A 23,108-nucleotide genomic window follows, 5' to 3' on the forward strand; every position below is an offset into this window, starting at 1 on the left:
ACCGTCATTGCCATGTGCAAAACCTCAGACCCTTCTACTCGAGATAAAGCATCAGCCCCCAGATTCTCCTTCCCTTGCTTATACTGAATCTCATAATCGAACTCAAGCAGTTTTGGCAGCCATTGCTGCTGAATAGGAGTGTTAAGACGCTGCTCCAACAAGTATTTTAAGCTCCGCTGATCAGTTTTGATAACAAAATGGGCATGTAACAGATAGTGACGCCACTTTTGCACCGCGAAAATCACTGCTAACAACTCTTTTTCATAGATTGAGAGGTGAAGTTGTTTTCCCTTGAGTTGTCTACTGATATATGATATCGGGTGACCCTCCTGCATCAAAACTGCACCGATCCCATAACCACAAGCATCTGTTTCTACCACAAAAAGCTTATCGAATAAAGGTAACACCAACACTGGTGCCCGACATAAAGCCATTTTAAGACCTTCAAAAGCTTCCTGTGCTTCCTCATTCCAAACAAAAGAATCAGTCTTCGTTAAAGCATGTAAAGGTCTTGCTATAACCCCAAAATTCTTCACAAACCTGCGATAATACCCTGCTAAGCCCAAAAACCCGCGTAATTGTTTGATACTATCCGGTCTAGGCCACTCTGCAACCGCTTGAATCTTGGCAGGGTCTGTAGCTACCCCTTCTCCACTGATAAAGTGTCCCAAATACTCAACCTTATCTTCTGCAAATGCACACTTACTCCTTTTGGCAAACAAGCTCTCTGATCGCATCACATCAAACACCTTGCGAAGATGCTCTGCATGTTCAGCAAGATTCCTGCTATAGATGAGAATATCATCAAAGAAAACCAAGACAAACTTCCTCAAGAATTCCTTAAACACTAAGTTTATCAAACTTTGAAAGGTGGCAGGTGCATTTGTCAGTCCAAAAGGCATGACCAAATACTCATAATGCCCCCCATGTGTTTTAAAAGCTGTTTTAGGAATATCTTCTACCTGCATCCGCACTTGATGATATCCCGCCCGAAGGTCAATCTTAGAAAAGACCTTAGAACCACCAAGCTCATCCAATAAGTCTTCGATCAAGGGAATTGGAAATCTATCCTTCACGGTCACTCCATTCAACTCTCGGTAATCCATACACAACCTCCAACTACCATCTTTCTTCTTAACTAAGACCACAGGGGATGCAAATGGACTAGAGCTAGGCTGAATAGTCCCACCAGTAAGCATATCCTCTACAATCTTGTTTATCTCATTTTTTTGATGAATTGAATACCTGTAAAGTCTCTGATTCACTGGATTTGCACCCTCCACCAACTGAATCTGATGGTCATGATTCTTTCGAAATGGTGGTAACTCCTTTGGCTCTGCAAATACATCTGGATAGTCTTTCTCAAGTTCTTCTATCTCCAAGCATGAATTCGCATCACTGCTTATAGCACTCAACGATGCATTCGCATTCCCAACCTCAGCATTCACTGTCGATACACAAATCATAGACACCTGCATCTGGTCTTCCTCCATCTTCTTAAGCTTCTTAGCTTTAACATCCCTAACAGAACCATTCTGAATTCCATGCAACATAATCTTCCTGTTTTGCCACATAAAGCTCATTTCTAACAACTTGAATTCCCATGTGATTGGACCCAAAGTCGACAACCATTGAATCCCTAAGACCATATCACATCCCTGAAGAGGAATTAACATCACATCAGATTTGAAAACAGTTGTGCGAAACCTCCAACGAAAACCATCCACCTTGCCCTGAACTCCCAATTTCCTTCCATCAGCTACAGAAACCTTAGACAACTTGGATGATTTAATCTGACAACCCAGTTTTGTTGTAACTCGTGGGTCAATAAAATTGTGAGTAGAACCCGAGTCCAACAGTACATAGATTGGTTTTTTACCATATAAACCCTTCACTCTCATGGTTTCATGGTCAGAAATTCCAGAAACTGCATTGACAGATACCCGAGGCATGTTCTTCTCCTCCAAAGCTTCATGCTCCCATATCATTATTTCATCATCAGCTTCAACATCTGCTGCTTCAATGCTATACAACTGAGCCTTCTTGTGGTTTTGTTGATAATGCTCTGGGGTAAATTTCTCATCACACCAATAGCACAAACCCTTCGACCTCCTATCACTCATCTCCTCTTTAGTAAGGAACTTCTTCGGAGCACCTTCATTCACCTTTGCAACTGTTCGCGAACTTTGTGAACCACCTTTACTCATATTACTTCCTTTAGTTGTCTGCCAAACTTGAGGAATTTGTTTCTTAGGATGTGCCCTCTCATAAAGTCTTCCCAACAATAAGCAATGTCTCACCGTTTGAGGTTGAAACATCTTCACATGCATCTGTGTATCCAAACGCAACCCTGCCAGATATAAGCTCACCAAATACTCTTCAGGTAGATTCACTCTTGTCTTAATAAGATCAAACTTTTGGTGGTAGTCAATGATTCCATATGTCTCCTGCAACTGCTTCATTTCTGCCATGGGATCATCACACTCATCTTCAAACCTTTCCTTCAACAACTTCACATAACCATCCCAATCATAAAGCACTTCTAGACCAATACCAGACTGCACAAACGAATAATGCCAAGTTGCAGCATGTCCATCAAAATGAATTGCAGCCATCTTTACTCGCATCTCCCTAGGTGTATAATCAACTCCAAAAAACTCTTCAACCTTAAACAACCATTCCTTAATCTGATTACCATTGAATCTAGGAAAATCGATTTTACCCAAACGAGTCAAGTTACCATAATGATAATGAGCATCAGGTCTCACCGGCTCAAATCTGATAACCTTTGGAGGATCCAAATGACTTGATCGAACCTCTTGCGACGATGAGGATGCTGGATCAGTTCGCCCGTTGCTATTACTGTTATCACTACGATCATACTTCACTTCATCCCGATCCACTTCTCTCTGAACTTCTTTACCACGATTAGCGGTGGCGCGGCTTAGAGCTTCAAACATTTCCGCCATATGCGTCCTCATTTGCTGATTCTGTTCCGCCATATGCTTCTTCATCTGTTCGTTTTGCTCTGTCACCAGATCTTCCAAACGCGTCATCCGCGATTTCAACGGATCTACCGGCGCGACTCCATGATTTCGAACTTCGATCACCTGAGAACGAGTTTCCACTCCCATTTCCGAGAATCGTTGCAGCTCTGATACCTTTAATACAGATAAACTCACAATCAATTGTAAACACCTTAAAATTCAATATCGGAATCTCTCGATGTTCAGAAAACACAGAGGATTACCTCGTCGGCTCTCAAGCTGAGAGAAACCCAACGATTACAAGAATAAATGTAGAGAGAGTTTACAAAATGATCTATGATGATTAAAATTGAGAAAATGAGCTAACAAATTGTTTTTATGCTTCTTGAAGATTCTCTAACGGCCTCTCCCTTCCAACCGTCCACGTGTTATTCGATTATTTCCTCCTGAACTCGCACGTACAACCTCGCACGTGTGGCTTGCAATGTTAAACTGTATCATGAACCCGACAGTTCCAGAGAATATTTTAACTAATCCTCTAAATTTTAAGAAACCCTAAATCAACTTCATATCTTCCTAATTCTTTTTTATTTTTTCCCCTTAAATGTTTACGATATCGAGATATACGAATATCGTGGTTAATTACTTAATTATATAAAGTTTCATCTCCAAATATTTACTCCTCACAAAAATTGCCGTAATCGAATATCATCAATGCATCATAATGTGGCATTTCCCGTTTAAAGAAGTAAGTGAAATTAAATTATCAAAAGAGGGAACCGTTTTTTTTTATTAAGTTCTCACCACGAGTCCGGTTTAGTGAGTATACTACACAATACATTTGCTCAATAACAATTAGAAATCCGGATTTGAAATAGCGGTTTATAAAGTTAATAATCAGATTGAATCACCAAAAGGAAAATTACACCAACTTGTATGAGCAATATAATGAACAATCGACAACCTGTAATCTCCTCTATATGTATCAATAATGACAAAAAAAAAAAAAAAAAAACTTTATGAAAACATTTCTCAGAGTGCATTTTTTCAGCATATTCCGTTTCCATTAGTTATCATAAAAATGATGGTTTATATTTGGGAATAATTAATAAATTTAGACACATATAATTGAGTAAATAATCTCCTATATAATAAAACGGAAGTACACAACATTGTTTTGTAGACTATATAATTTTAATAAGTTGGTTACAAATAGGTTATAGATTAAGTTTTATATTATTTGTATAGTCTGGATTTATTGTTTCCAAAAATCTTAAAGAAAATATTCTAAAGAATCATTTGATATAATCTAACTTACCATATTAATTTTCTTTATTAAATTATTCATCAAATAAAATCTTTTGATATCTAGCTTAACATATTAATTTGTTAATTATTATTATACTCCACCTCTCATTTTTATATATGAGTCTATTTTGTGAAATAAATAAATTATCATATTATTTATTATAATTAAAAATAGTTTTATTTTCGGATATACCATAAGTTGAATTTTAAAAAAATATATAAATGATTCAATCTATAAAATATTCAATTTTGATTAATATTATTCTTTAAAAATAATATACATTGAATTAAAAAATTTAATGAGTAACGGGTCAAAATTGAAATCCAATTTCATACTTTTTTGTTGAATTTTATAATTTTATATAATATAATAAACTTTAAATAATTTATTTTGAAATATTTTTAAAATATTGAAACTTGATATTAAAGTTAGAAACTATAAACACTCTAAATTAGTTTGTTATAGTAATGTCAATAATATGTCACTATAATATGAAAGAATTTAAAAAAACCAAGTATATTAAAACAAAAAGTATAACAATATATTAAATTACTCATAATATAATAACTCGCTTTTTAAAAACCAAATTCACAAAATTATGTATTATAATGACATTCAAGTCATGATGTGGAATATACATTGTTGAAATAATTTTACATACATAAATTAATACAGCATATTAAAATTTTATTTTAAAATAGAAAATATACAAATTTTTATATAAAATAAAATTTAATTAGTGTTATAGCACATGTACTTATCTAGAATCATTAACAATATAAAACTTACAAAATAAGTGTCTTTTTCAAGTCATTATATTTAGCATATGATTTTATTGCATAATATTTTATCCAAATTTTTTTTTAAAAATGATCACATCCTTTATTCTATAAAACACAAGTCACATGTCCAATAAAATTAAGCCACTTTATATTCTCTTTTCTATTTTAAAAAAATAACTAAAAAATAATACAACCAAAATGCAAAACGTTAGAAAAAAACCTGAATTTTCTTGAGTAACTGTCCTCCGACTCCTCCACAATCTCTGCAATTTCAAAATAAAACCACTGTAAAATTATAAAAAAAACTTAACAATCATCCAAACCATTCTATTTTTTTACCAACCATCGACACCATCTTTTTTTTTTTTTTTTTTTGAACACACCATCGACACCATCTTTGTTTCTTTTTTTCTGCATAACAAAAGGCCCTCAATGATTTTCACAATAGATCTTTACTCAACCCTTTAAATTTATCCAATAAGATGATATCATCATAGATGCTTGCTTTCCTCATATCGGGTAGAGAAAAAGACGGAGGCATAAGGAATCTGAAGCAATTGACAAGAGCTTAAACTTTTTTACGGTAACAAACTCATGCAAACTTCGTCAACAAAAAAAAAGCAATTACATCAGCTGAATTTATGGTTTTTCTAGCAGGTGCGTCAACTAAACATGATGTTTTTTTTTCATGTACCGTAACAAGAATTGGTGAGTTTGGTAATGTAATTAATTCTGTGTTATTTAAATGCCTACTAGAATTATCCGATCATGATAAACATAAATTTGGCTGTAATTTGCATTACAGTATTTTCATTTTGTAATATGCATAGCGATTTTTGTTTTTTTTTTACTTTGCTATACTATTTGTGTATGTACGTTGATCTCTTGAAGGTGGAAAATTAACTGCTACATACATGCAAAGCACAATGGTGTAGATGGAAAAGTGATGAGAGGTTTAGGAGATGCACATGATTCTTATGTCTAAGCTTTTTCCCGTACAAGGTAGGGGTCTAATACTAGTAAATTATATTTTATAAATAAATTACAATATAAATAAAATGAATCTAGTATCATGTAAAACACTTGAGTAAACTAACATTTAGGGTAGGGAGTTGTTATTAAAAAAATAGTTATAAAATATAATTAAATATAAGAATGGCGACGCTTCTCTCTGAGGGCGATCCTGGGTGTGATCTACAGTTCTACCAAAAAATTTCTTGTTCTCCTCCTTGGAGTTTTGTTCCGATTGAATTTTTTGGTCTAAGGACTTTAATCTTCGTTGGTTTCTCTCTGCCAGAATGGTTACACGGCAGTTTCTGCTTTCCGTTTACCTCGTTGGATAACCGTTTGGGAAAACCGCAATGGACCAACCTATATAATCCTGCCTTTCCCGACAATTCTTCCCTCTCGATTTTGTTCACAACTACTCTTCCCCTGTTCTCTCCTACTACAATCCACAAAATGAGTGACTATATCAGAAAATCTCTCCAAGATATGGACTTGGGCATCACTGATGCACCGGTTCTGTTGCCTCCCCAATTCATTGCTAAAGCCGTGACTGCTAATTGCTACTCATTGGTGGTACAAACGGTGAACCCTCACAAGCAGAATCTGAGGGCTTTGATCGGCCATATGCCCAAAATTTGGGGATTCAAAGGTAATATGATTGGACGAATTCTGGGGCCTGGAAAAGCTTTATTTGTGTTCCAATCGGAGGAATCGCTTAACATGGTGTTACGTCGTGGACCTTGGTCCTTCAATGAATGGATGTTGTCGGTTCACCGTTGGCATTCAAACATCACTGATGAGGCCTTGAAGATAATACCGTTCTGGGTTCAAATCCGAGGGATTCCACTTCTCTATCTCTCTAATGACATGGCCAGGTATGTGGGTAATCAATTAGGACCAGTAGACACTGTTGATTTTGATGAAAATTCCCATATGGTGGAGTTTGTAAGGGTTAGCATAGATTGGAATGTAGACTGGCCATTGCGTTTCAAGCGTAATTTTCAATTTATTGTGGGAGATAACACTATCATCAAGTATCAGTTTGAAAGACTTCGTAAGTTCTGTTCCAAATGTGGTTCGCTGAAACATGATGTGGCTGAGTGTGATCTGAATGGAGATGATGCGGATTTCTACCAGGAGGAACCTCCAAATGATACTGACAATAACATGGATGGCCCCTATGGCGAGGAGAATGTTCTATCTGAAGCCAATTCCCTTGAAACCATTGACCCGTTTGAAACAATACCAGGGTTGAAGAATCATTACTCGTCTCCGGGTGCTGGCCCGAGTTCCACTCCTCCCAGTGAGTCTCCAAGTGTGTTCGAGGATACTGAACTCATGGCAGAGCGACTATGATACTTACATGCCAAGTTCAGCAGAGAATTCAGGGACACCTTTTCTCCTATCCGTGAAGATAAGGATCCAATTCTGGAGACAGGTTTTAAGAGTTTGAAGCGTAAGAGGGTGGCTGTTGAAGCTTTTTACCAACAATGGGAAGCTGCTGAAGATCAGGCGGTCCTGTGCCAGATCCGCAAGAAGGAACGTGTTGAGTCTGCCGGTTCATGTTCTGCAACCAATGAGATAGACAGAGGTGCGGGGGGCCTGGTACCCCCATTGTTCCATCCATGACGATCATCTCTTGGAATTGTCAGGATCTTGGTGGCTCGTTAACACAATCTTCTCTACATAGTATTTGTCGTATTTATAAACCTAATATGTTATTTCTTATTGAAACTCTAAATAAGTGTGCTATGGTTTGTGACTTTGCTCTTTCTCTAGGATTTCCCAATGTAATTATATTGCCCCCTCATGGTAGGAGTGGTGGTTTAGCTTTGTTATGGAAAAACAATGTTTCAGTGTCCCAAATCTACAAGGATGCTAGAATCATTGATGTAAACATTTAGTATAATAACTTTCAGTTTTATTTGTCTTGTGTCTATGGTCATCCCATTCAAGATCAAAGACATTTCTTTTGGGATTATCTGGAACAATTATCTCCATCTAAAGATGGACCATGGGCATTGGTTGGGGACTTTAATGAAATTCTTTCTAACAATGAGAAAATTGGTGGTCCTTTAAGAGCTAACTGGACATTTCAAGATTTTAGACAGATGATGTCCATTTGTGATCTCTCTGATTTAAAATCTACGGGAGACATATTCTCTTGGGTTGGTGAAAGGCACTCACACACAGTTAGGTGTTGTTTGGATAGAGTCTTGGTTAACTCAGAATGGTCAGCTACGTTTCCAAGAGGAGAGGTGGTATTCCTTGAGTTTTATGATTCTGATCACAGACCGGTGGTACTCCGTTTTGGTACCATGACCCATTTTTACGAAAACCTTTTCGTTTTGATAAGCGCCTATTAGAAGTGGCGAGCTTTAAGAACTATGTAAAGGAAGGATGGAACGCTTGCAAAAACCAACGTCATCACACTATTGTTGACAAAATACGACATTGTCGCACTTACATGGCTTGTTGTAAACGAAAAAACAATTTGAATTCTGCAAAACAAATAGATGTGCTACATTATCGTTTAAACAGAGCCATGTCAAGCTTTCGACGTGCAGATCGGGACCTAATTACACGATTACGACAAGAACTGTCCACTGCATACAAAAATGAAGAAATCTATTGGAAACAAAAAAAGCAGAAATCTATGGTTGGAAGTTGGGGATCGTAACACAAAGTTTTTTCACGCTGCTACTAAGAATATGTTTGCTCAAAATTACATTACTTCAATCAAAGATGACCAGGGGAATATTTTTAGTGGGAATACAACTATTGGCCATCATGCTGCAGATTACTTTCAAAACATGTACACAACGACAGGCCATTCGGTTTCACCATTGGAATTTGCGGATTTCACACCTACTGTTACACAAGCTATAAACGATGATCTAACTAAAGAGTTTTCGTCAGAAGAGATTTTCAAAGCACTCTCAATGATAGGAGACGACAAAGCTCTAGGCCCAGACGGGCTCACAGCTCGTTTTTACAAAGAATGTTGGGATGTGGTTGGGGAGGATATTACCAAAGAAATTAAAGAATTCTTTTCTACTTCAAACATGAAACCAGGCTTGAACAATACTAATATTTGCATGATCCCAAAAAATACAGAGCCAGATACATTGTCAGAATACCGCCCCATTGGTCTTTGTAATGTTATATACAAGATCATCTCAAAGTGTCTTGTTAATCGTTTAAAAGGACATTTAGACAGTATTGTATCTGAGTCTCAAGCAGCATTTATTCCAGGGCGTATGGTCACAGATAACATTCTGATTGCTCATGAACTAATGCGTTCACTTAAAGTTAGAAAATGTGTATCACAAACATATATGGCTGTCAAGACTGATGTCAGCAAAGCATATGACCAGGTGGAATGATACTTCTTAGAAACAACAATGAACTTATTTAGTTTTTCACCTAAATGGATCAGTTGGATCATGGCTACAGTGAGTACGGTTGAATATGAAATTCTTGTTAATGGTACACCATTCAGGAAAGTGTTACCTAGTCGAGGAATAAGACAGGATGATCCCCTGTCCCCATATCTTTTCATTCTGTGTGCAGACATTCTAAGTTATCTTATCAAGTCTCAGGTGTCTTCAAAATGCTTACAAGGAATTAAAATAGGAAATGGTGTTCCTCCAATAACTCACCTTCAGTTTGCAGATTATAGTTTATTTTTCTGTAGAGCAAACAGCTGTAACTGCCAGGCTTTAAAAGATGCATTTGATGTATATGAGTATTACTCAGGCCAAAAAATCAACACATCAAAGTCCCTAATTACATTTGGATCTCGAGTTTATGGTCATCGACAAAACTCAATGAAACAAATCCTACAAATTTCAAACCAAGGAGGCGGTGGAAAGTATTTAGGACTACCGGAACAATTTGGCAGAAGGAAAAAAGAAATGTTTGAATATATAGTGGAAAGAGTAAGACAACACACAAACAATTGGAGTGGCAAGTTCCTTTCATCTGCAGGGAAAGAAGTTTTGACCAAATCTGTTGCAGCTGCGATGCCGGTCTACGCTATGTCCTGTTTTAAACTACCACTTGGACTTATCTCTGAACTTGAATCTTTATTGATGAATTTTTGGTGGAAAAAATCTGAGTCGTCTAGAGGAATTTCATGGATTGCTTGGAAAAGACTCCAATACGCTAAGAAAGAAGGTGGTCTTGGATTCCGGGATTTAGAGAAATTCAATGATGCCCTGTTGGCAAAACAGGCTTGGCAAATACTAAAATTTCCTAACAGTTTTTTTGCTAAAGTGATGAAGGCAAGATATTTTCCAGATAGTTCAATCCTTGATGCAACACCTAAAAAGTCACAATCTTATGGTTGGTCTTCCATCCTTTCTGGTTTAGATCTTCTCAAGAAAGGGATTTGAGTTATAGTCGGTAATGGGTCGTCAATACGAGTCAATGTGGATAATGTCATACCAGATAATCCACCACGTCCTGTTTGCTCTGTTGATCCTCTGTTTAACGGAACGCTCTCATCATTTATTAATGATTCTGGTGTTGTTAAATTCAGGGATTAACTGCAGTTCGAAATATGATATCACCGAATGATTTTGAGGTTTTAACACAAATTTACATTCCGCAATTTGACTCTATGGGTAAAACTATTTGGCATTACAATGCCTCTGGTGAATACTCTGTTCGGTCTGGCTATTGGCTAGCTATACATGATCCCGTGAATCTCATCCATGTTCCTAACATTCCTCATGGTTCCATTGGGCTAAAAAACAAAATTTGGAAACTACGAATTTTACCAAAGATAAAGCATTTCCTTTGGAATGTCTTATCTAAATCTTTAGGTACTGCAACTAGACTTGCTTCTCGAGGTATCAATATTAGCAAACAATGCCAGCGTTACCAAGGATTAAATGAAACAATCAACCACACCTTATTCACATGTCCTGCAGCAAAGATGGTTTGGGATTTGGCTGACCTACCTTTCCATGCTACTTTTCATAACACAGATCATGAACTTAATGTCTCTTCCTTGTTCCACATATATGACGATCAATCCGTATCCATAGAACATAAACTTCTTCCTTTTTGGCTTTGTTGGAACATATGGAAAGATCGGAACAAATTCATTTTTCAAAATGTTGTATGTGACCATACTCGAACTGTAGCACAATCTACGACTGATGTCGCTGAGTGGATACATTGATTTCCGGACAGACAAATTAGTACAGCTTGTACTGAACAAACAGTTAATCCTCATTGGGAGAGACCAAAATATCCCTTTGTAAAATGTAATTTTGATGTTAGTTACAGAGCGGATACAAAGAAAACAATTGGAGGTTGGATGGTCCGTAATCATCTTGGAGTTGCCACTAGTTAGGGTTCCAGTGTTTTAAGGAATGCAAATAACCCATTGGAAAGCGAAACACAAGCTTTATTGTTTGCCATGCAACAAACTGCTAACAAGGGTTTCAACAAGATTTGGTTTGAACAGGACTGCAAAATGCTAATTGATTGTCTTAATGGGTCTATACAAGACGCTACCATTCATGGCATACTTCATGACATTAAGATTTTTTCCCATTGCTTTGAAACTGTTAGTTTCTCATTTATTCATCGAACAAACAATGAAGTTGCCCATTTACTAGCTAAATTGGATTGTAATAATGTTGATTTTTATTTTGATTGTTGTAATCCTCTTGTTTGGTTGATGGAACCTCTGTATTTTGAACGATTTTATTCTGAATAAATTTTCTTTGCCTAAAAAAAGAAAATAGTTATTAAAAAAACAATTCTCTTAAAATATTAAATAATTAAAACTATTTATTTAAATTTGAGAATAATACTCGTTCAATATTGAATAGTCAAAAAAAAAATAATAATAATGCAAAAAAACAAAACGAGGAGGAGAAGATGAACTCAAACAAAGGTTGAATTCAAATCTCTCTCTCTTCTCTTCTCTTCTCTTCTCTTCTCTCTCTAGCGTGAGAGCAGGCGCAGATTTTTCCAGATCTTGAGAGAGAGATAGAGAGGAGAGAATCGTATCGGAGAAGAAGAAGAAGACGACGCCGGAGGAGCTGAAACAATGATTACGATCCCATACCTTACAGCTGTATCAACGTATTTCAGCTACGGCTTGCTCTTCGCCTTTGGCCAGCTCCGCGATTACTCCCGCCTTCTCTTCGATTGGTGGCGCACCAACAATCTCCAGGTTCGATTTCTTCTCCTCACAAAATTAATCTGATTCTTCTATATGTCTCCGTCATTGTATTCGCTTTGTGGCGGCGTTGTTGAGTCTTCTTTTACTAATTTGTGTATAGGGATACGCACCGATCTGCTTGGCGCATGAGGATTTCTACATCAGACGATTGTATCATCGTATTCAGGTTTCTTCTCCAATTTTTGTTTCTCCTTGTATTTAACATTATGTTCAATCTCTTCATTTGTTGCCTTATTGGTGTTCATTTAGTTGTTGCAAGCCATAGGAATTATATAAAATGTTCCTGTTTGTGGAGTATTGTGTATGGACTCTTTGTTTGGTGTTTGATTCTTAAAACTTTGATGTTGATACAGGACTGTTTTGGACGTCCCATATCAAGTGCACCTGATGCCTGGGTTGATGTCGTTGAGAGAGTCTCTAATGACAACAACAAGACGCTTAAGTGAGTCTGTTTTCCTCTGCTTTTCCATTGAACAATTATATAGTTTCTATGGTCACGTTAAGATATATATCAAGGCAAATGTAAAGATTTGAATTCATACGGTTTATAATTGAGAATTGAGACTCATCACCTATCTGGAGGATGTCAAATAGTAAACCTTTGGTTGTAAACTCTGTGTAGGCGAACGACAAAGACTAGCAGGTGCCTTAATCTGGGGTCCTACAATTATCTTGGATTTGGTTCTTTCGATGAATATTGCACGCCTCGTGTTATTGAGTCTTTGAAGAAATTTTCAGCTAGTACGTGCAGCTCTCGCGTTGATGCAGGTATAGAGTGTCGTCTTTGCGTATTAGGTCTCCAACATTTCTCTTCTCTTTGTTGGTTGTTGCCTGACATCTGTTGTTTCTGCCATCAGGAACTACATCTGTGCATGCAGAACTTGAGGAATGTGTTGCTAAATATGTGGGACAACCTGCTGCTATTGTTTGTGGCATGGGCTACGCAACAAACTCAGCTATCATTCCTGTCTTGATTGGAAAGGTACGTATGCTGCTCCATCTTCTGATGAACACTTATTTCCATGTTTTTAGTAGCTTGCTTACTGCCATGTAATACAGGGAGGGTTGATAATAAGTGATTCTTTGAACCATACTTCAATTGTCAATGGTGCTCGAGGTTCAGGAGCCACTATCCGCGTTTTCCAACACAACAGTAAGCATTTCTCATGATTCACTTTCCAAATTTTTTTGCCAATTAAATAGGTGACATCATCTTTATGCTCTCTTGTTGATTGCTTTGCAGCACCTTCTCATTTGGAAAAAGTATTGAAAGAACAAATTGCTGAGGGACAACCCAGGACGCACAGACCGTGGAAGAAAATTATTGTTGTTGTAGAGGGTATTTACAGCATGGAAGGGGAAATTTGTCATCTTCCCGAGATTGTCTCAATATGCAAGAAGTATAAGGTGAGGTAACATGGTAAACCATCTTTTGTGTTTAGCATGAATGAGAGATTAAGGAACTCGATCATTAAAAGTTGTCTAACACTAATTTGGTTGTCTGATGTCTTACTTAACTTCTTGCATATCCTCGTTTCAGGCGTATGTTTACTTGGACGAAGCTCACAGCATTGGAGCAATTGGCAAGACAGGAAGGGGTGTTTGTGAACTCCTGGGAGTTGACACTGCTGATATAGACATAATGATGGGAACTTTCACAAAATCGTTCGGGTCTTGTGGTGGCTATATTGCCGGATCCAAGGTTAGCAATTATATACCTTTGTTTTCACTCACTGATTGATTGTTTGCACATTTCCATGGTTTATATTGTTTTCATAAATCATAAGTTGGACCTTCCAGGAAACTTAGAAATATGAAAAAATGTTGTACATTTTATGCAAATTAAAATAATCTTTTATGATGAAGCAATGAAACTTTTGAAAGATGAGTAAAAAGCTGATACAGTAAGGCCATTCTATATCTACACAACAGACAGCGTGATTCCTTAGGCAAACAGTACACTTCATCTCAAAATCGACCAAAGGCTTTATAGCATATTGTATTTCAACTTTGCAGGACCTCATCCAATATTTGAAGCACCATTGCCCTGCTCACCTGTACGCAACATCAATTTCAACTCCTTCCGCACAACAAATCATATCGGCCATACAGGTTATCCTCGGAGAGGATGGTTCAAACAGAGGTATCTCTGCAGTTTTTTTTTGCTCTTGTAACTGCAACTCTTTTGCTCTTTGAGTTTCATAATCTCAAGTTTCAGTCTCAAATTCTTTTAAAAAAACATTCGCAGGGGCACAAAAGTTAGCAAGAATAAGGGAGAACAGCAACTTTTTCAGGGCTGAGTTGCAGAAGATGGGGTTTGAGGTTCTTGGAGACAATGATTCCCCAGTAATGCCAATAATGCTTTACAATCCAGCAAAAATCCCAGCCTTCTCAAGGGAATGTTTGCGAGAAAACGTAAGCCTTCTCTTATTTCTGCTGCATTATCTCACTTGCTTTCACACAAGGGAAATTCAGCTCTTATGTTAACGTATTTTTAAAAATCGTGAACAGTTGGCAGTTGTGGTCGTCGGTTTCCCTGCTACACCTCTATTGCTAGCCAGGGCTCGTATTTGCATATCGGCATCTCACTCAAGAGAAGATCTTATTAAAGCCCTACAGGTACTACATCTCCCTTTTAGTTCACTCTCTTTCTCTCCCACATCATTTAACATGTATTGCCCTAGTTATAGTAGGAAACATGAATCCTCTGATAAACTTCATGAAAGCTTGACAAATTCTCAGCATATCATACATGAATTGAATCTATACACAAAAAGGCTAAGTCCTAAAAAAGGGACTCTGCTTTTAGTTCATCCTTCTCACACTCTGATCCTATCTTTGTTATGGACAGGTTATAAGCAAAGCTGGTGACCTTACCGGGATTAAATATTTTCCGGCAGCTCCAAAGAAGCAAGACGAAGAGAAATATGGCATTAAATTGGATTAAAACAGTAATGCATCAGTTTTCTTTTCGAAAGAGGTTTTGGTTAGCAATTAATTATCATTAAGTGTACAATTTTCTGGCTGTCGGTCTTTGTTTTGTCGTCCTGTTACTTGTCGTGAAACATGTGATTGTTGTCTTCTTTCTTTCTTTGCTTTTGTAAGGGTTTAATTGTATAGTTCCCTCGTGAATTATTGCCCAAAAAAAATTCAGATGCTAGCGTAGACGTATGTGCTTCTGCTTCACTCCACGAACTTAGGGGCCCAATTCGTTGGACCAGAAGTAATGAACTTCGAAATATTTTGGTTTTGGTCTTCCAGAGACCACCAAGACTATACAAGCCGTAGAGTGGTTCTCAAATTTTCTGTGGCAACAAATTCTGCTTGTTGTAGAAAGCTTTCCCGTATGTTAAAGCTTGTGGATGCTTGAATGGTATGGTAATGGTACTCTGCCATTATTGATCTTGTTGAGATCATGAGGCGAAGTGTGTATACTTCCTCTTAACATGTTGAGGTAAACCTAGATTTAGTTGATATGGAAGTTGTTTTATCATGCATTATCTGGCGCCTATTAAATAGTTAGTTAGTTGTTCCAACACTTGAAGCTATCCGGGTAAGCGGTAACGCTTTAAAAGATGAATTACTGCTAGGCGCCCAAATTTATATATATATTTTTTTCTTTACTTGGAAATTTAGCAAAAATGTAACGCACAAAAGTTAGCAAGAATAAGGAAGAACAGCAACTTTTTCAGGGCCGAGTTGCAGAAGATATGATTTGAGGTTTTGGAGACTATATATGATTCCGCAAGTGCTACTATAATTAAACATGACGATCGAGATGAACTTTTGCTGGAAACACAGATCGGTTTAATTTTTGGTTTAGTTGGTTAAAATATGTGTTTTTAATTCATGATTCAGCTATTAATATGTGTTGGTTAACATAGTATGACGGACTACTAAAGCCTAATTTACTTGGAAACAATTAATTAAACCCTTCTTCCAAAAAGGAAAGGAAAAGGAAAAGGAGTTCAGGTGATTTTTTTAGCGTTCAAGAAAAGGAAAACGGAGAGTTGAGGCTAATAAAGTCTCACTATAAATACTACTATAGAGTATACATTGTTTCTCAACACAACAGTCGCAACACGCAAAAAAGACGAGAAAACCCTAAACTCAGTTTGTAAATTGATCGTCTCTCTCTCTGGTTTGTAACTCGATCGTCTCTCGAAAACAAACATCGATCAATAACAATGGGGGGCTTGAAGAGGAAAATAGACACGGAGAAGAAGATCGAGAGGAAAGAACCACGAGCTGTTACATTCTCGAAACGTAGGAAGGGCCTTTTCAGCAAAGCGTCGGAGCTCTGTCTTCTCTCCGGCGCTCAAATCGCAATCATAACTACTCCTGTTTCTGCTAATTCCCACAACTCTTTCTACTCTTTTGGACATTCCTCCGTGGATAGCGTTGTCGCTGCTTTCCTCGCTGATGAGACTCCGACTCCGACTCGGGATGTCGATGATGAAAATCTAGGGTTTTGGTGGGAAGACGAGAGTCTCGCCAAGTCGGAGAATGCGGAGGAACTGGCTGAGGCGATTGATTCCATGAAGAGGATGTTACACGATCTCAAGGAGGAGTTGCAAAGAGATGATCAACACGTACCAGTGGACGACGTGGTGGAGAAGGAGAACAACAACAACAACGATGCTTCTTCTTTAGGTTTAGGTTTAGGTTTAGGTGTGGGTGGATGCAACCGAGGGATGGAATACTTTGATCAAATTGTAAAATATCTTGCATCGAGCTCACTCGCTTGATCTCCCATATCATTTACGGATTTACCAAGAAGAGCCATAATAGTAGTAGTAGTAGTAACTCCATGAATTAACAAATTATCAGCATAGTCCATGATTTGAATCTACCCCCCAAAAGGCTAAATCTTGAAAAAGGGACTGTGCTTATAGTCCTCTCTGTGTTATGACAGGTTATAAGCAGAGCAGGTACCTTACCAGGATCAGATATATTCCGACAGCTCCAAAGACACAAGAAGAAGAGAAAAATGGTTCAAACAAATATGAAAAGGGGTAGGTGTGAGTTTGAAGAGAAAAATGGGATCAAACACGTAACAAATTCCCGTATTAAGTCAGATCCGCTACCTTTTTGGTTAAATGGTTCCTCTGTTTCCACCCCACATATGAAAAGAGGTAAGTGTGAATTTGAAGAGTCTAATTTTACTTTTCTCAATCGCTACGTTTTCTACAGTGTAACTAAAAGACATTCGTTCTCTTCTCCTTAAAACTTCTATTGCAAATAGCTACACCTGTTCGACTACATAATCCTTATCATCATCAAGAACATCCATGGAGACAATCTCAAGTGAAGAAAAGTGAGATCAAAAGAGTTAAAAACCTTCTTCTACTCTACTTTTCCCACTCCCACTTCTACTAACACTACTGTGCCTGATGCTACATTCAAACAACAAATATCAAGATAACAAACAATAGAGACGAATGAAAGATCTATAGAGTAAAAAAAAAAAGCCTTTCATGGTTTCAGACATTGCAAGCTTATACTCTGCCATGACTGACTATCATCAACAAAAAAAAACAACAACAGAGCAAAAAAAAAAAAAACGATCAAAAATCTCTCTCACACACTCATGAGAACTCCCTACCAAGCTTCTGAATTGCACAAAACATCTTCCTCCTCGATCCAACAGCATTAATCCCCATATCTTTAAGATCTTCCAATGTCAACAATGGCAAAACCTCTTCATCAACCTCATGTATCTCAAACATAGGCCAATATCTCCCTAACCCTAACTCCTGTAGCCATATCTTCACACCTTCTCTTCCTCCTCCTCCACCACCAACTCCTCCATCCATATTAGATTCGAATTCTCTGTTTCCACTACTATTGTTACTGTCATACCTTCTCCTACCGTTAAAACCACCACCATCTCTATCCAAAGACTCTTCCTTTATCGGACTCTCTGAATCTTCTCTGCTAAAATCCCTAAACCCACCTTCCAATTCTTCCCCTCCACTAATTTTATCATCCCCATCCCCAGTTTTTGATACCCAATTGGATCGGACCCTCTTCGCCGCCGCTGACCCGACCCGTTTCTTGACCCGCCAACTCGCAACACCAAAAGAATCCACATTCCCATCTCTCTCATCATCTAGGGTTCCGATATTCTCATACCCAGAACTCAAATTCGTTAGGGCTCTCGTCCTCGACGATTTACTCATATCTTTTCTATTACCACTCGTCGCCGCCTGTGTCCATTTCGATCTCCTCCCCTGCGAATCGTACGCCGCCGACCCCGCCGCGTGGTGATGATGTTGCTGCTGATACTGGTCCCCGCCGATTTCGCCTAATCGAACACTTGGTCTTCTCAATCGTTTGGATCCCGCGGCTGTAATCGCCGTCGCTTCGGCTGAAGTAGACGCCGGAGTAGGAATAACTCCGCCGTTTGTTTGCTGACCATCCAGTGGCCGCAATTCCGCCATTTCTTTTTTTCTCAAGGCAAAGTGGTATTCTTAATTTCAAAGCTTCTCAGATTGGAACCGCCATAAGCGTGGAGTTTTACTAAAGAAGATGAAAGGACAAGTCTTTTTTAGGTTTTATCTGAGAAGGAATCAGAAGAATCGTCATCAGGAGAGAGTCGAAGAAGGAAGAAGAAGGAGAGGTGTTTAGTTACTGACACGTGTGTGTTTGTGCAGACAGACACTAACAGTTTTTTTAAGAATATTTATAAACAAGTCCCTCCACTTTTTTCACTTTCTTTTTTAGTCCCTAAAAAAATAATATTTTGATTTCCCCCTTTGAAGGAAAGGTTCAATTCAATTGAGAAAGGGTACAATGGTCATTCACTCATCTTCTTCATCTTCATCCTTGAGACCTGAGATTTTTCAGCTTCGGCAGAAGATTTGGGTATATTCGCGGCGGTCATGTATCTGAAAGAAGGATGTTCGTTGCTGTTGAAAGTTCAAAAACCTCTTATCCCATTTGTGCTCAATACGAATCTCAATGTGAATCATCTCCTCCCAGAAGCTACAACAAACCATGCGGAGATCAAAGAATCAGATGTGGTAAAGAGGCTGAGACAAGAGTCTTGTGTTCCTTTAGCTTTGCATTTCTTCAAATCCGTTGCAAATTCGAATCTTTTCAAGCACACGCCTTTAACATTCGAGGTGATGATCAGGAAGCTTGCGATGGATGGTCAGGTTGATAGTGTTCAGTATCTTTTGCAGCAAATGAAACTCCAAGGTTTTCATTGTTCTGAAGATTTGTTTATCAGTGTTATTAGTGTGTATAGGCAAGTGGGTTTAGCTGAACGAGCTGTGGAGATGTTTTATAGGATTAAGGAGTTTGGGTGTGATCCTTCGGTTAAGATTTATAACCATGTTTTGGATACTCTGCTTGGTGAGAATAGGATTCAGATGATTTATACTGTTTATAGAGATATGAAGAGAGATGGGTTTGAGCCTAATGTGTTCACGTATAATGTTCTTCTTAAGGCTTTGTGTAAGAACAATAAGGTTGATGGTGCGAAGAAGTTGCTAGTGGAGATGTCGAATAAAGGGTGTTGTCCTGATGCTGTGAGCTACACTACTGTGATCTCATCGATGTGTGAGTTTGGTATGGTGAAGGAAGGTAGGGAGCTGGCAGGAAAATTTGAACCTGTTGTGAGTGTGTATAACGCTTTGATTAATGGGTTATGCAAAGACCATGATTACAAAGGGGCGTTTGACCTGATGAGGGAAATGGTGGAGAAGGGGATATCTCCTAATGTTATCTCGTACTCTACAGTTATCAATGTGCTTTGCAATTCTGGTCAAGTTGAGCTTGCTTTCTCGCTTCTGGCGCAGATGTTGAAACGAGGGTGTCATCCAAATATCCATACATTGAGTTCTCTTGTGAAGGGTTGTTTTGTAAGAGGTACAGCAGTCGATGCTCTAGACTTGTGGAACAGGATGATCAGAGGATTTGAGTTACAACCGAATGTTGTAGCGTTTAATACTTTGGTTCAAGGATTTTGTTCGCATGGGGATATGCAAAAGGCTATGTCTGTCTATTCACACATGGAAGAAAACAGATGTTCTCCAAACATCAGAACCTATGGCTCTCTTATCAACGGCTTTGCCAAAAGAGGTAGCCTCGAGGGTGCAGTTTATATATGGAATAAGATGCTAACTAGTGGATGCTCCCCAAATGTTGTGGTGTATACGAACATGGTGGAAGCTCTTTGTAGGCAATCCAAGTTTAAAGAAGCTGAATCTCTTATAGAAATTATGTCTACAGAAAACTGTGCTCCTTCTGTGCCAACGTTTAACGCTTTTATCAAAGGTTTATGCGATGCTGGGAGGCTTGACTGGGCTGAGAAAGTGTTCAGACAAATGGAGCAGCAGTACAAATGTTCTCCCAACATTGTAACATATAATGAGTTACTGGATGGGCTCGCAAAGGCAAACCGAATAGACGAAGCTTATGGTCTTACCCGAGAGATCTTCATGAGAGGTGTGGAGTGGAGCTTATCGACTTACAACACACTATTACATGGAACATGCAATGCAGGTCTCCCGGGGATAGCTCTGCAACTAGTAGGAAAATTGATGGTCGATGGTAAATCTCCGGATGAGATAACAATGAATATGATACTATTAGCCTATTGCAAACAAGGAAAAGCTGAGAGGGCAGTCAAGATGATGGATCTAGTTTCATGTGGAAGAAGAAAGTGGCGGCCTGATGTAATCTCTTACACAAATGTGTTATCGGGTCTATGCAGTTCTAATTGTAGGGAGGATGCAGTGATTCTTCTTGAGAGGATGATAAGTGAAGGTATTGTCCCAAGTATTGCTACATGGAATGTATTGGTTCGATGTTTTATTCTCGATGACATCTTGAGCCCATGAGATCAGTCTACCATATGAGTAGAAGCATCAACTCCGGTGGATATATGGAAATCTTGTGTCAGTTGGAAGCTTGGCTTGTGGGTCTTCACTGAACCCTTTAAGAACTCCAAGCAAACATTTCCATCCTAGCAAAAAATCCTGACAAATACATTGCTGAGAGATTGGTAAGGAAATATGAAGAGACAGATGCTCTTTGGTCATGCTTCTGTAGTAAATGTTTATGGTCAGCAGTCTTTTATTATTCTATAATTATATTTTTGGTTACAGATAAGCTATCCGTAGAAGCTAAATACAATTCTCCAGACTCTTGTAGAAAAAAATCCAAAAGAATGTTTAACAAAACTACCGCTTATGCAGAAAAGGAAAATTTCCAAATACTCTGTGAAAAGGAAAATAGGTTTCTTTTTTTGGGTTATAAATAGGTTTACTAACTTGTTATTTTTATATTTTTTATCTTTTGTTGAAGAGAATCGATATGGTGAAGAACTCTGCGAGGTATTTGGAAATACAAGAGGAACGCAAGAAGCTACCAGTATGGGTACACAAAGACGAGTTTCTCCAAGCTTTGAAAGAAAATCAGAAGGTGATACTGGTGGGTGATACGGGCAGTGGTAAGACAACACAAATCCCACAGTTCGTTTTAGAAGCTGTGGTCAATGAAAACCCTAATCCTGGTGGGACTGCAAGGTTGGTTGGGTGCACGCAGCCTCGTAGAGTTGCAGCGATGTCTGCGGCCCGCCGAGTTTCTGAAGAGATGGATACAGTGATCGATGAAGAAGTCGGTTGCACTGTCCGTTTCGACGATTGCAGCAGCTCCAGAACCGTGCTCAAGTACCTGACCGATGGAATGCTTCTGAGAGAAGCACTGGTGGATCCGCTCTTATCAAAATACAAAGCGATCATTCTGGACGAGGCCCACGAAACAAGTATAGCCACGGATTTGCTTTTTAGTATTCTTGAAAAAGCCTTGACTAGCCGGCCTGCTCTTAAGCTGGTTGTGATGAGTTCAACCCGATACGCCCACGAGCTCCGCCACTATTTTAGCGGTCATAATGTGCCTCTCATCAAAGTCCCAGGTAGGCTCCATCCAGTGGAGATCGTTTATACTCGAGATCCTGTGACGGACTATCTCGAGGCTGCTGTACGCAAAGTTATCCAGATTCACATGTGTGAGCCACCTGGTGATGTTCTTGTTTTCCTAACCGGGGAAGAAGAGATTGAAGATGCTTGCAGCAGGATCTTCCATAAGCTCGGAGATCAAGTCAAAGTCGTGCCACTGTATTCCTTCCTCCCGCCTGCCATGCAACAGAGGGTTTTCGATCCCACACCACATCCCGTGAGAAAGATTGTCGTCTCCACCAACATTGCAGAGACTTCTCTACCCATCGACGGGATTGTTTACGTCGTTGATCCTGGTTTCTCCATGCAGAAATACTACAACCCGCAAACTCGTCTAGACTCCTTGGTGGTGTCCCCAATATCCATGGCAAGTGCTGACCAGAGAGCACGTCGTGCCTGTACAACAGGGCCTGGTTTAATACCGGCGGTTCCTGAGATGCTTAGAGCAAACCTCGTAAACACAGTTCTGGCCTTGAAAAGGCTGGGTGTGAAGGACGTGTTATCCTTGAACTTTATGGATCCTCCTTCCCAGAAGACCCTCGTTCGAGCCTTGACGGATTTGTTTGACCTGGGAGCAATGGACGATGAAGGTAACTTGACAGAGATAGGCGAGATGATGAGTCTGGAGGTCTAATCAAAGCTGATTTAATCGAGATGTTAGCCCCTTCGAATGTACTATTGTTCCTGATTTTCTGATATTTTAGATACTTAACTTCATTATGTACATGCTTAACAACAAATTTTAAATAATATTAGCCAAAACACAGAGTACTACTTTATACAAGAATTTTATGCGACAATATTAGTCAAAATTTGATTATAAAGAACTGATGTACGATGCTTCTTTTT

The 23,108-nt window shown here is 38.5% G+C and overlaps 3 protein-coding genes and 3 pseudogenes across 5 annotated transcripts; 5 read left to right on the forward strand and 1 right to left on the reverse strand.

Annotated features, from left to right (window-relative positions):
- The first annotated feature begins 6,539 nt into the window (after positions 1-6,539).
- Positions 6,540-7,750, forward strand: LOC147946004 (uncharacterized; annotated as a pseudogene).
- Positions 7,751-11,923: 4,173 nt separating this feature from the next.
- On the forward strand, positions 11,924-15,592 carry LOC104780698 (long chain base biosynthesis protein 2b). Its single transcript, XM_010505217.3, has 12 exons — positions 11,924-12,282; positions 12,392-12,457; positions 12,645-12,733; positions 12,914-13,059; positions 13,149-13,273; positions 13,351-13,444; positions 13,535-13,698; positions 13,832-13,993; positions 14,308-14,434; positions 14,540-14,706; positions 14,803-14,910; positions 15,143-15,592. The coding sequence occupies exons 1-12, from the start codon at positions 12,157-12,159 to the stop codon at positions 15,236-15,238; spliced, it is 1,470 nt and encodes a 489-aa protein (XP_010503519.1). The 5' UTR covers positions 11,924-12,156; the 3' UTR covers positions 15,239-15,592.
- A 791-nt stretch (positions 15,593-16,383) lies between these two features.
- Positions 16,384-17,670, forward strand: LOC104783917 (uncharacterized). The gene is made up of 3 exons (XM_010509017.2): positions 16,384-17,006; positions 17,207-17,426; positions 17,537-17,670. Exons 1-3 carry the CDS (start codon positions 16,479-16,481, stop codon positions 17,668-17,670), a joined length of 882 nt encoding a protein of 293 aa, XP_010507319.2. The 5' UTR covers positions 16,384-16,478.
- A 53-nt stretch (positions 17,671-17,723) lies between these two features.
- LOC104780699 (uncharacterized) lies at positions 17,724-18,943 on the reverse strand. The gene has a single exon (XM_010505218.3). The coding sequence runs from the start codon at positions 18,732-18,734 to the stop codon at positions 17,880-17,882; it is 855 nt and encodes a 284-aa protein (XP_010503520.1). The 5' UTR covers positions 18,735-18,943; the 3' UTR covers positions 17,724-17,879.
- A 1-nt stretch (position 18,944) lies between these two features.
- LOC104780700 (pentatricopeptide repeat-containing protein At3g48810 pseudogene) lies at positions 18,945-23,021 on the forward strand (annotated as a pseudogene). The gene is made up of 2 exons (XR_015596906.1): positions 18,945-21,304; positions 21,607-23,021. The product of XR_015596906.1 is annotated as a pentatricopeptide repeat-containing protein At3g48810 pseudogene (transcript).
- Positions 21,616-23,021, forward strand: LOC104780701 (putative pre-mRNA-splicing factor ATP-dependent RNA helicase DEAH3 pseudogene; annotated as a pseudogene). The gene has a single exon (XR_015596907.1). The product of XR_015596907.1 is annotated as a putative pre-mRNA-splicing factor ATP-dependent RNA helicase DEAH3 pseudogene (transcript).
- Positions 23,022-23,108: the final 87 nt, after the last annotated feature.

Source organism: Camelina sativa, chromosome 4 (genome assembly GCF_030686135.1).
Source record: "Camelina sativa cultivar CO46 ecotype springtype chromosome 4, ASM3068613v1".
Lineage (NCBI taxonomy): Eukaryota > Viridiplantae > Streptophyta > Magnoliopsida > Brassicales > Brassicaceae > Camelina > Camelina sativa.